Here is a 12660-nt window from a genome sequence, read left to right on the forward strand (position 1 = left end):
TTCTTTGTAAAAGAGAAGCTCTGGATGCATCTAACATGTTTTTAAAGATTAGATTCTGTTCATGTTGTGTTGAAGGTTTACCCACAGATGAAAATTCTGTCCTCCTTTATGTCATTCAACATCAGGGTAACTCTTTCTTAGAAGAAGATATTGAATTGCATAAAAAGGTCCAATGTTGCATTTTTCATTTTATGCTTTTATTATACAATTCTTTCATATTGTAGCTGTTCTTATTAGCACGTGTAGAATAAAAAAACGAATTGGGCTCTCCCTTATATATCTAAATGGAGGAATTTTATTCGGAAACACCCATAGATATAAATAAACAGGCTACTAGCTATTTCTACCATTTTGTAAATAAAACTATTTCTTTTTACTAATGCCACAAGGAACATTACCATTCGAAATATAAAAATGTAACCGTACATGAAATATTAAAAATATATGTATTCTTTAGAAATACTGTAATTTTGTTAATAATAATCTTTACTCGCGTAATTGTGTAAATAACTTTACAAGCCAGAAAAGCTTTTATGAGGGACGGAAGCTGGTCCACATCCGGGCCACCCGCGAGGGGGAGGGGCGGCAGGGTTGCCACATCCGGGCTCTTGTGACGCGCATGACAGGCGATGTTAAACTCGAGACGACAGTAAATACCGCAGAGAAGCCGAATAAGTTCACCTGTGACCAACAGCACAGCACACAGCATACAGCACAGCATACAGCACAGCCTCATGATCCGACACATACATGTACAAACGCCATGATTCACCCGAATTAAACGGTAAGTGACGTGAACTCGCGGCTCGTGCCGAGTTTAGTACGGCTAACATATCGCCTCATCTTTAGGCCTCAGTCACCTGCTACAGCGTTTCATACGTCAATTATCAACTTTAAATTCGACTCGAGAGTTTAAACATGATATTTCATTTCATATAATGGTTTTTGACATTTGTAGTTTTACCAAACGTCCTACTTGATGTAATGCTAGCCTAGCGGTGTGTAACTAGCTGTGGACATCCCAGTCTGTTGTTATGTGCTTTGTCCTGTACAGTCATGTATGAGGTCTAACGTGAGGGAGCTTTTAACATGGACTTATATTTAACTGTTTTGTTTATGATGCTGAACTATCACTATTACTAATATCTATCTATCTATCTATCTATCTATCTATCTATCTATCTATCTATCTATCTATCTATCTATCTATCTATCTATCTATCTATCTATCTATCTATCTATCTATCTATCTATCTATCTGTAAACATGGTTCTGGGGTGGGGGGCTTCAGCACGGCTTCAGATCCTGACCGTTCTTCACATCTTCACTGCCTTGGCACTCAACGCATGAGTTTTACATGAAGAGGGCAGAGAAACCCGAGGGATACAGACAGATGCGACCCAAGACATTTCCTGCAAGCAACTGCAATGGGAACAGTCAACAGATGCTGCAGGAGATCCGGGAGAGCCTGCGGAACCTCTCCCGGCCGTCGGACGCCGGGAAGGGTTCCCTGGACGATCCCCGACAACAGGGGCGCAGTACCAACCCCAAGAACCCCCATCACAGAGCCCTGCAGGAGATCCGCGAATCGCTGATGCCGTTCGCCATCAACAAGCGCATGCTGCAGGAGCTTCAAGATGCAGGTTTTGATGAGGTTTGTCGAATCGCTGAAAATGCTGAGCGGGTTAACTCTGACGTGTCCGATCCTTCGTTTGTGCTAAGAATGTGCTCTGCTGTCACTTTATAATTTTGTTATTTGAGAAATGAAGGTATGGTATGTCGCCAGACAAGTTCCGGGAAAAATAAAGAGCTCTGAATGTCATAACTCGAATGCTCAACTGTGGGTGTGTTGCAGTGATTGGAGTGGAAAACGTACACAATTTATTTGATGTTTATTGCATTTTTAACCTCACGTTGTGGTCCACGCTACACTTTGAGCTTGTGTTCACTTTGGGCAGCGTAGTAAATATTGTATATGACGATGATGTCATCGTCTAGAAAGTCTGTAGTACATTACTTATAATAATAATCATTTATTATAATTTATTAGAGAAGCTAGTGTCTTTATTCATTTTGGGCTGCAAAATAATAACTTGTGAAAATGTTTGATGGCAGATTTCATTATCTAGTTTCGTTTTTTTTCACGTCAGAGGAGAACTTCTGCCCATCATTTTGCTTTAAAGTAGAGAAAAAGCATTTCTGCATGTCAACATTCTTTCGGAAGAATTGTGTAAAACTGCTCGTCCTGACTAATACATAATATAATTTATAGAGCATTTGCATTTCGTTCAGTCATGTATATCCATATTTAATTTTAGTTTGTAAATGAAAATAATGTATGCAGGTGTAGGTGATTGTATTCCTATAAGAACAGTTAGGGACGTGGAGTACTGAACAGCTAACACAAACCGCGTACATCATTGCAGGAGATGTCATGTGTTTATGGCAGTGTTACTGTGATCAACAGTGTTCAGGAATGTGTCTCTTCCCTCTCAGCTTTCATACCACTTATAATGTTTTTTGGGTTCTGGTTTGGTAACTTGGCCTGGTATTTAACGCTTTGAAGGCAGCTGAACTGTTCTAGTTATGTTGAGTATTTTTTAAATTGTATGTTGCATGCTTTTATACATATTCTTGTACTCAGAAGCCTGTATTATGTATTCAGACATAATGCGTTATACAGGCTTCTGAGCGCAAGAATATCTCACGACACATCAGAACCCGATTATTTTGTTTGTCCCGTTTTTATGTACGGTACATCCTGACTGCACGATCTCGATTTATGTAAGCAGAAAAACAGCTCGCAGTGATATACAAGACATGCAACTAGCAAGAATTTAAGAATATCTAAAGAATTTGATCTATTCTGGACAATTTGAGTTGGGCCAAACACAAGAAACAAATAAATAATAATAAATAATGAAGTTCGATAACTAAACTGAACAAGATTTCTTATTTGACTTGATTTCATGATATGAAAGAGTGTCATTTTTAAGAGGATCTATTGACAGAAATGCAGTTCAATGTACATAAGTGTGTTGAGAGGTGTTTAAAGATCTTGCAAAATAAAGCGTTATGTTTTCATCATCTTAGAATGAGCTATTTCTATCTACATACACCGCATCCTCTTATTCCTGTGTCAGCCACCGTAGTGCTTTCGAAAGGGAGGGGTGGAGTGAGGCGTTGGTTGCAATTCACAGCATCACCACTAGATGCCATACACTAGTACATACAATTTCACACACTGGACCTTTAAAAGTTTCTAAAAAGAGGCCTTTGTAAAAATAATCAGTATTTATTAAATACTATTGTATCAACACACGGGTACTAAACAAATAGTGTTATTATATTATAATTGATCATGGTAATTATCACGAGACACCATATTAACATGGGACTCTTATAAAGAAAAGTATAAAGTTATTCCAATACAAATTTGACAAGCTTGTATATAAATGTGTCTTTTTATAAATCAAGTGTAGTAAGATGCTTTGTAGAAAGTAAACGCTTCTCAGTCTCGATGTGAATGTCACGTCCTCATGTGTGTTGTTTGTTTTCAGGAGTTGGTGGTTCATGCTCTGAAACAGACGGACAGTCGCAGCGTGGAGGCGGCTGTGGACTACATCAGTAAAAACTTCCAGGTGCCTTTGAGGGAGCAGATCCCTGCCGCTGCCATGCGTCCGGTAAACTCGGCTTTAAAACAAGCAGGTAGATATCATTACAGACATTTATTTACTCTGAACAATTCAAGACAATCTGCAGCATCATTTAATGTTACAGCGGGACGAGTCAAACTCTATTCGTCTTCTATTGGTGTTTAGATTGCAAATAACCAATTCTGAATTCTCTAGTTGTTATTCACATATGAATGTGTCCTAACTAGGTCCATCTCAAGTTCAGCAGCCGGTGTTGCGACGGCCGAGCTGGAAAGGCTCTAAGGAATCTCTTGCCCCACAGCGGCACAGCGCTCTGCTAACTGACGGCATAATATACCGCCCGAGTAGCCCAGGACCTCAGGGTGACCTCACACGACCCGCAAACTACCCTCAAAATCTCTCCCGCCAAGTGCGTAGCATCACCCCTCCTCCCTCCTCGTGGGACTCCAATAACTCCCAACACAAGCGCGGTTCTGGGAACCTCGATTATCTAGTTCCCCGTATCTCCCCCGTGCCTCAGGGACCCTGGCCGGACAGCTACATTAACCCTCCGTCCCAGGCTCAGCGAGGCCTCAGTCCAGTGCCGGTGGGTCGGCAGCCCATCATCATGCAGAACTCCGGGGGCAGTAAATTCACTTTCCCCCCATCCTGGCCGCAGAATGGCACTGTACAGAGCGAGTACGCAGGCATAAGTAGCAGCAGCCGACAGCCGCCCCCTCCTCCGTATCCCATGCACCAGTCAAACAGACAGAGTCCCACGGCTCAGCAGGTGCAGTCCAGCGCAGCCGCACCCTCAAACAGTTCCAACCTTCCACAGAGCATGCTGGTCCCTAACCGGAACAGTCACAACCTTGATATGTACAACCTTGGAGTGATGCCCCAGGTCAGACAGCCCATGCAGCAGCCTCAGATGTCCCCTGGCCACAACGGTAAACAGGAAGTTCCTCCGTCGTGGCCACACAGCGTCCCAGGACGCTCAAACTCCTTCACCAACGGCCAGTCCAGTGGCCGGCAGTGTCCCAGCTCTCAGCCATCCGCCACTACCGTTGCCACCACTGTCACCACCATTACGCAAGCTCCCATCCTGCAGCCGGTAAAGAGCATGCGCGTGCAGAAACCAGAGCTGCACACCGCTGTGGCCCCAACGCACCCGCCCTGGGTGCAGCAGCCGGCCCCTCCGCTCAACGTCTATCAAGAACCAGTGACTGCACCCGAAGTCCCGAGTTACCAAGGCCCACCTCCGCCTTACCCTAAATACCTGCTCCAGCAGCCGCCTCCACCAGGGTATGACTCTAACCCCGCTTCCAAACCCAGCAGCAAAGAAGAGGACGGGCCGGAAAACGACGCTGACAGCACCTGCTCCATCGAACGCACAGAGAGCTCTGAGGAACGTGAGAAGAAACAAATCACCACGTCTCCCGTACCCGTGCGGCGTAATAAACGGGATGAGGACCGTAAGGGGGAAAGCCGGCTTCCCGTGTACTCTGTGCAGGCCTTTAAGTTCTTCATGGAGCAGCATGTGGAGAACATATTGAAGAATCACAAGCAGAGGAACAGAAGGAAGAAACAGCTGGAGAGCGAGATGCAACGGGTGAGTGTGACTTCTCATGTAACGTTCTCTCTTTACTCCTGTGCTCTGCACTATCATTTCTATTGACTGCAGCTGTTTTTCTGTCCTTTCCCTTTGTCCTCTTCTTCTTCTCTATCTTTCAGTTTATGGATGTTCTCTCTTTTCTGTCTGATCAGCTGGTTTTCATACTTTTCTAAGGTTTCTTCTGGAGTGTTCTTCACTCGGGTGTGGTAAAGTAAGACTCTTTCAGTTGGGCGCTTGAAGTGTCAATGTAGGAAACTCGTACACGTTGCATGCTTTGCTGGATGTTGCCTGCCAGTGTTTTCAATATGCAATGTGTGACCAGTCCCTGTGTGCTATCAGAAATCATTTGAGTTCACCTGTTTGTTTGTGCATTTTGTAAGTATGTACAGTATGTATTGTGTTCAAATGGTGTGTCATGTTCAGGTGGGGCTGTCGGGCGATGCGCAGGAGCAGATGCGCATGATGCTGTGCCAAAAAGAGTCCAACTACATCCGCCTCAAGCGTGCCAAAATGGACAAATCCATGTTCGAGAAGATCAAGACTCTGGGAATCGGAGCGTTCGGCGAGGTGTGCTTGGCGCGGAAAGTGGACACAGGAGCGCTGTACGCCATGAAGACCCTCCGTAAAAAAGATGTGCTGTTGAGGAACCAGGTGGCCCACGTGAAAGCAGAGAGAGATATTCTCGCCGAGGCAGACAATGAGTGGGTCGTCCGCTTGTACTACTCTTTCCAGGATAAAGATAATTTGTATTTTGTCATGGACTACATCCCCGGTGGCGACATGATGAGTCTGCTGATCAGGATGGGCATATTTCAAGAGGACTTGGCCCGGTTTTACATCGCAGAACTAACATGTGCTGTGGAAAGTGTCCACAAAATGGGTTTCATCCACAGAGACATCAAACCAGACAACATTCTGATAGATCAGGACGGACACATCAAGCTGACGGACTTTGGTCTGTGCACGGGGTTCCGCTGGACACACGACTCTAAATACTACCAGAGTGGTGAGCCAATCGACAACCTGAAAAGAATACGATTTTTAGTGCTGTCAGATCGATTAACTTTGTGTTTTTAAATAAATACTTATAAGACATAAACATAAGTACTTCTTTTAAACAATACGAGAAATTTGTATTTATACAGTTATATTTGGATATATGATTGCAATTAGATAATTAGAGGTGCTTAATATAATGTTGATTAAGACCTATAATAATTATATATAAATATTTTTGGTCCATATATTTAAGCGTGTGTGTTTGTCGTCAGGTGATCACGTGCGTCAGGACAGTATGGACTTCAGTAAGGAATGGGAGGATCCCGCTAGCTGCCGCTGTGGAGATCGACTGAAGCCGCTGGAGCGCAGAGCAGCTCGACAACATCAGCGCTGTCTGGCACATTCACTCGTGGGAACACCAAATTACATCGCACCTGAGGTTCTGCTGCGCACGGGTAAACGCTCTTTAACATTTACTTTATTGTCATTCAGCATGTGACTAATTCGCATGCTCATATTACTCTTCTTTTTTTTATCATTTTGAGAGCTCGTCTGACCATAAATATTGTTGTCTGCCAGTGTAAATCTAGTGTAAAATGGTTGTAACTGTTTGTTCAGAGTGTGTATAATTGTGCTGAGGATATGATTTGTGCTGAAACACATTTCTATTGGCTTAGGTTACACACAGCTGTGTGATTGGTGGAGTGTGGGTGTTATCCTCTATGAGATGTTGGTCGGTCAGCCTCCTTTTCTGGCAACGACTCCTCTTGAGACCCAGATGAAGGTGAGACTGTGTGGAAATGTGTTTGTCATATCATGTGATGTTGGTGGAGAGTGCGCCGATATGTTTGATGCTGAGTTCGAGTCCTGCCACGTGCTCCTCTCTCATGCAGTGGCTTCCTGTCTTTCTCTCCACTGTCCTATCAAAAATGCTACGTGTTTGGTTTAATGACAAATCTATGTATTTACTTTGAGTTGCTTTTGGTAATATTTTTATTTCTAATTTTAAAATGTAGATGTGAAACTATGTTACGTAAATGTATAATGTTTTGAGGGATTAGTGAAGCTGTTGGCAAAGCAGGAAAAAATCTAGGACTAGCCTGACCCGAGGCATCAAGAAAAACAGCTGCTTATCATAATATATCCATTGACATACAACATTATAATGTGTTTGTCTTCATAGTAAACATTCGTATCGCTCACAGGTGATCAACTGGCAGACGATGCTACACATCCCCCCGCAAGCCAAGCTGAGTCCGGAGGCTACCGATCTCATCCTCAAGCTCTGCCGTGGCCCAGAGGACCGGCTCGGGAAAAACAGAGCCGACGAGATCAAAGCCCAGCCCTTCTTCAAGACCATCGACTTCTCCTCGGACCTCAGGCAGCAACACCACGCACCTTACATCCCCAAAATCACTCACTGCACCGACACCTCCAACTTCGACCCCGTGGACCCTGACAAACTATGGAGCGACGACGCCGACAGCAATCACAACGACACGCTCAACCGCTGGTTCAAGAACGGCAAGCACCCGGAGCACGCCTTCTACGAGTTCACCTTCCGCCGATTCTTTGATGATAACGGCCATCCGTACAGCTGTCCCAAACCCATCGAAAGTGAGGGATACGGTACGGAGGACGACGAGCCTGTCAACTCTTGTAAAGGGCTGGGGGCGGAGCAGGAGCGGGATATGGTGTATGTGTAGTGTGAATGTGAAACGCTTGAGAACATGTCTGGGTCAAATTTTCCCCCCAAAATATAACAATTTTTCTCATTTTACTGTCATGGCTCTTTTGTAATTGTTTTACTGTTTTGTAAGCAGATTCAAATGATCGGTAATATAAAAGTGTAATATTTACAAATTGATTTGTTTTGCCATAAGTCATACAGTTAAATCTTCTGTATTAGTAATGAGAATCTAATGAGTTTCACCATTGAGAACACGAGATGCAACATATAATAATGAGATAGACGTCATATTGTTAAGCATTTAGTCTCTCTTGACTTTGGGGTGAGATGAGAGCCGGACATGTCTTCATGAGAAATGGTTTTTAAATGTTCTCTCATTTTCCTCTCGGCTGGTGTGAATGCTCGAGTCTGTCTAGACACTTTGTGCTGTATTTATTTGTTGTGTTCAAGATTCACATGTCTGGTGCCTTTAGACAGCTGAGAATCTAATGCAGTGGAACTCTGTATTTTTACACTTTTTGTTTTAACTTATTGAAAGACTTTGTAAAAACTAGTTGATCAGATGATATCTGTATTTATGATTGTGTTGATTTGCCCATCGACAGACTGCACAGGTTTCATCTCTCTCTCTCACTGACACTATGAAGGGCGTCATCCATGTAGACTGCACAACTCACCAGTGATTTATATCTCAAGAGAAAACATTGTTAATTCTTGCTCCTCTCTGTTATTTTTCTATTTATACACACATAGATTGTATATATATATAAATTATGCAGTGTAAATTTGCTTAAATGGTTAGGAAGTTAACTGGGGTAATAACGGTTTCTTATTCTCTCTACTGTACTGTAAAAATAATGACCAACATGTATAAACTCATTATCAGTATATGACGTTTAAATGGGTTTGACTCCAGATGTCTGAGAAACACATTGGAGAAGCCCTGCACTGGTTTCTCTTCACTGTCACTACCAAAGCCTTTCGTTCATTTGCAAGAAACACTACACAACTGTGTTTGGATCATTGACCTTTTTTCAGTCATATGTTTTTATATTTCTCTTGCGCAGCTCTGAATGTATTGAACACTATTTCTTGGATTAATCTGGTGGTTTTATGCCCAAAAAAGTGCAGCTATAGCTATTTTGAGTAGTAAATTTGTCTTGAATGTGGAAGGAGTGGCGTGGTGATAAATAAAAGCACAAAACATGTCTTATTTCAGTCTTCATGTCTGCTTTTGTTTGACAAGTGTGCTATTCAGCTTTTACACGTGAAAACTTGTTTTCTAGATACTAAAAATAATAAAGCTGAACTTTTTAATACAATAATAAATCAAATCTGAAGCACTGATCCCACAACAAAATATATAAACGAATCTATAAAGGCTCTCAATTATTTACACATTACACTAACAAAAGCTCAAATTCAATCCATCCTAGCGTAAAAGTGTTGAGGCTCACTCAACACTGATCAGCTTTTATGTATAGAATAGGGAAGACCAGTTTCATGCTTAACTTTATTGCAAATTTACATTTCAATTTAAATGTAGTTTAGTTACAATGACAGAACAACAATAGGACTTCATTAGTTCAACAAAATGACTTTTAATTAGTAGAATTGTATTATGTGATTGGACCCAAGGGTTTTAAGAGAACTCTGATAAAATCTTTGATAAAACTACTGCAAGGGATTCACAAATATTTAAATGTTTATTACAAATGTTATAATCAATGTGCGACATCTTAACTGTTTGAATGAACATCCATAACTATTTACATTTAATGCGAATTACACCAAATCACCTTCATCCTTTCAGGGGGTTGCACTGGAATAATTCTCGCTTTAATGCTGCATAGCATGTAATTAATGATCATTAACATAAATAACCATAATGAAGGACTTTTATTGTGAACTTTTCCTGCGTCGCTTTTGTGACGCCACCACTTCTGACCAATGAGAAGTCACCTTCGGATCAACTAGCTCCGCAACATGGCCGTCTCTAGGTTACCAATGGCCGCTCTCACTCTCAAACAGGTACATTTTCTGTTTTACTTTATTACACGGACGAATCTAACAGATTTACACATGTCACATCAGAATCTGATCATTCACACGATGAACAAATTATATATTCACACGTTTCGCATGTCTGTCTGCACTATTGTTGTTTGTCTTTTTACGCATGCGCAAGACCGCAGTTTCTGCGGCTGGTTAAAATTGATTAAACTCCCTTAACCGAAGGAAACAGTGCAAGGACATGAATGACTTATATATCATCGTTATATTTATTAGATCACAAATATATCAAACTGACGGCACTGAGTCAATGTGAAAGCGTAACTGTTCTACGCTCGTGCCGTGTTATAATGATCGTTTATAGAAGCTGGAACACAAGTTCACAGATCATGAAGGTTACATACAAACTCACAATAAATATATATTTGCATTATCTTTTTTAAATAATGATCTGTCAATTATTCATGTATTAATAGGATGCATGCATGCAATGAACTATGAGCATATTATTCATTTATTATTACATATAAAAAAATGTTGCTCAATCAAAATATTTGATTTACATCACTACATAAATAAATGAATACAGTCTATGAAATATATTGACATTTTGCACATGGATGTTGGTAAGTAAAGTTAAGAACTGTTGCATGTGTTGTCGTGGTCAGTTTTTACAGAGGCAGAGAGTTTTAGGAATGTACAGAGATTTGCTTCGGACCATCTGCAAAGTACCGAATGAGTCCGACCGCAGATATCTGAGAGACTGGGCCAGAGAAGAGTTCAAGAGAAACAAGAGCGAGACAGATCAGGTCAACCTGTCTTTCAATTTGACACTTTAAAGAGTTCATCACTGTCTGGTGTGAGACCTGTTATGTTTAATGACTCGTTTCTTTGAGGATAAAATAATTGTGCCATAATGCCATGTATTATATTCTGCACGTATGCTGTATATTTGATCATTTTGTTCTGTGATTTCTTGTTGAGCTGCTTTGAATAAGTGCTATTTAAATACATTTGTATTCTGCAGGATGTCGTCCGTATGATGATCACACAAGCAAACAATCATCTGGAGGATTTAAGAAAATCTTTGGCTTTGGCTGGATGCTGAAACCGTACATCAAGACCGTCTGTCTCTTCTGTTTTTAACAACGGACTGAGTGGATATATTTGCCTTTCATCAATAGATGTACATTATAACGTCAAAAGCGTTTTATTGTAAATATTGACATATTTAAAATGCATGAATATTTATCTTCTCAATTTGCCAAATATACGTCACATATCCTCGTGAGTTTTCATAACTGATGTGCAGCTGATTTAACAATAAATAAACCTCTGTCATGAGTTCTTCAGTTAGTTATTATCAAGCAAACCTTACACTGAAAACACAGAAATAATCCACACAGACCAAAGAACAGATTCTTAAAAAATACCAAACAGGATAAAGAATGTCAGATGTTTTCAAGGTTTATTATTAAAAGCTGAAGAAAGATGGACTGACCATGAACATTTATAACGTCCGGTAAACTCCTGCCAGAACAAAAGTCCTCCACCATGAGACGTCTTACGTGAAAGGTTTATAGGAAAGAAACGAACAAACTGATTCATAAATGTATGTTAAGAAAGTATAAACTGTATATGTTAGCGCTGATGATTTATTGGTCACTTAAAGAACAATAAAAAACATCATTATTTAGCTTTCAGATAAATGTATTATCACACCGTACATTTCAATCTATGTGTGTATATTAGATTAGCATTCATAACGCTTTTCACTATATATGATGTTTCTTCATGTAAAGATGTTTTACACCTGCTGAAGAAAATGAATTTATCTCAGTGGGACGGTTTCCCGGACAATAAATTTAAAACAGGACGAGGCCTTTAGTTAAATTATGTTATTTACAGCAAGTTGTTTTTATAAACACACTTTACAAAAGAACATTACTGTGCGTGTAGGACCCTCACCACAGCCTGATGAGGGAAGATGTATGATAAATAAAACACAGACACGGGGATGCTGCTTCACCATCAGAGTCTCTGTATTTTCTTCTTTTGTAAATATTGTAATTTAAACCATTTTTATCACACCTCAACAGTATCATAACAAGAGCGATATGAAAAATACATTTCAGCAGGCAATATGTGCATGGCCCATGCACTTTAGAACCACCACACTCTCCCCATCGAAAATAAATGTCGCGCCGACATTAACCCTTTATTTTCCCAGTTGGTGTTGTTCTAACTAAATGTTCTAAGCCGTGTATCTATTGTTTTACTGTATCTAAAGTGCTTCAATAAGATCTATTTTGGAGAATCACAGTCTTTTGTTGTTCTTCCAAGACACTTTACCCAATTTACAATTCAATAGAATTCCTTGTATGGCTGTAAATATACTGGCTGATACATTGGTACTGGAGGTGTCCAAGGATTCAAGTTTTGCCTCCCATATTGAGGGAACTGAAACATGTGTGGGTTTATACACTCTATCCCATAGCATGCTGGGGTACCAAGGTTATCATAGGTGACCATCTTCGGTAAACTTCGCTCTCTCTTAGACTATCTGAACTCCTGTTCTCTTTCAATGTTCCCTTCCATTGACGCGGCATGTCCATTTGGCACATCATCAACTACAAATCCTTGATCCACCCTCACACCTTCTCTCACATTTCTTTCTATTCCAGTTTCTTTTGGCTGGAAAAGTGGTA

The 12660-nt window shown here is 40.9% G+C and overlaps 2 protein-coding genes across 4 annotated transcripts; both read left to right on the forward strand.

Moving 5' to 3' along the window:
• Window positions 1-535: 535 nt before the first annotated feature.
• lats1 (large tumor suppressor kinase 1) lies at window positions 536-9152 on the forward strand. Of its 3 annotated transcripts, none has more exons than XM_079474349.1 (8): window positions 536-784; window positions 1292-1654; window positions 3561-3708; window positions 3884-5247; window positions 5674-6256; window positions 6522-6704; window positions 6927-7033; window positions 7455-9152. In XM_079474349.1, the coding sequence occupies exons 2-8, from the start codon at window positions 1358-1360 to the stop codon at window positions 7953-7955; spliced, it is 3183 nt and encodes a 1060-aa protein (XP_079330475.1). In that variant the 5' UTR covers window positions 536-784; window positions 1292-1357; the 3' UTR covers window positions 7956-9152. The 3 variants fall into 3 exon arrangements, with proteins under 3 accessions (XP_079330475.1, XP_079330477.1, XP_079330476.1); XM_079474351.1 differs by having other exon boundaries at window positions 561-788; XM_079474350.1 differs by having other exon boundaries at window positions 597-793.
• Window positions 9153-9845: 693 nt separating this feature from the next.
• Window positions 9846-11296, forward strand: lyrm2 (LYR motif containing 2). The gene is made up of 3 exons (XM_079474051.1): window positions 9846-9970; window positions 10621-10761; window positions 10980-11296. The coding sequence occupies exons 1-3, from the start codon at window positions 9926-9928 to the stop codon at window positions 11058-11060; spliced, it is 267 nt and encodes an 88-aa protein (XP_079330177.1). The 5' UTR covers window positions 9846-9925; the 3' UTR covers window positions 11061-11296.
• The last annotated feature ends 1364 nt before the right edge of the window (window positions 11297-12660 follow it).

This window comes from Barbatula barbatula, assembly GCF_947034865.1.
Source record: "Barbatula barbatula genome assembly, chromosome: 15".
Taxonomy (NCBI): Eukaryota; Metazoa; Chordata; class Actinopteri; order Cypriniformes; family Nemacheilidae; genus Barbatula; species Barbatula barbatula.

Bases quoted from the DNA above. Each gene is read 5' to 3' on its own strand.
- lats1 (XM_079474349.1), top strand. From the start codon at position 1,358: ATGAAGAGGGCAGAGAAACCCGAGGGATACAGACAGATGCGACCCAAG. The intron at 5,248-5,673 runs GTGAGTGTGACT...TGTCATGTTCAG, and splicing joins TGGAGAGCGAGATGCAACGG to GTGGGGCTGTCGGGCGATGC. The intron at 7,034-7,454 runs GTGAGACTGTGT...TATCGCTCACAG, and splicing joins CTCTTGAGACCCAGATGAAG to GTGATCAACTGGCAGACGAT.
- lyrm2 (XM_079474051.1), top strand. From the start codon at position 9,926: ATGGCCGTCTCTAGGTTACCAATGGCCGCTCTCACTCTCAAACAG. The intron at 9,971-10,620 runs GTACATTTTCTG...TGTCGTGGTCAG, and splicing joins CCGCTCTCACTCTCAAACAG to TTTTTACAGAGGCAGAGAGT. The intron at 10,762-10,979 runs GTCAACCTGTCT...TGTATTCTGCAG, and splicing joins ACAAGAGCGAGACAGATCAG to GATGTCGTCCGTATGATGAT.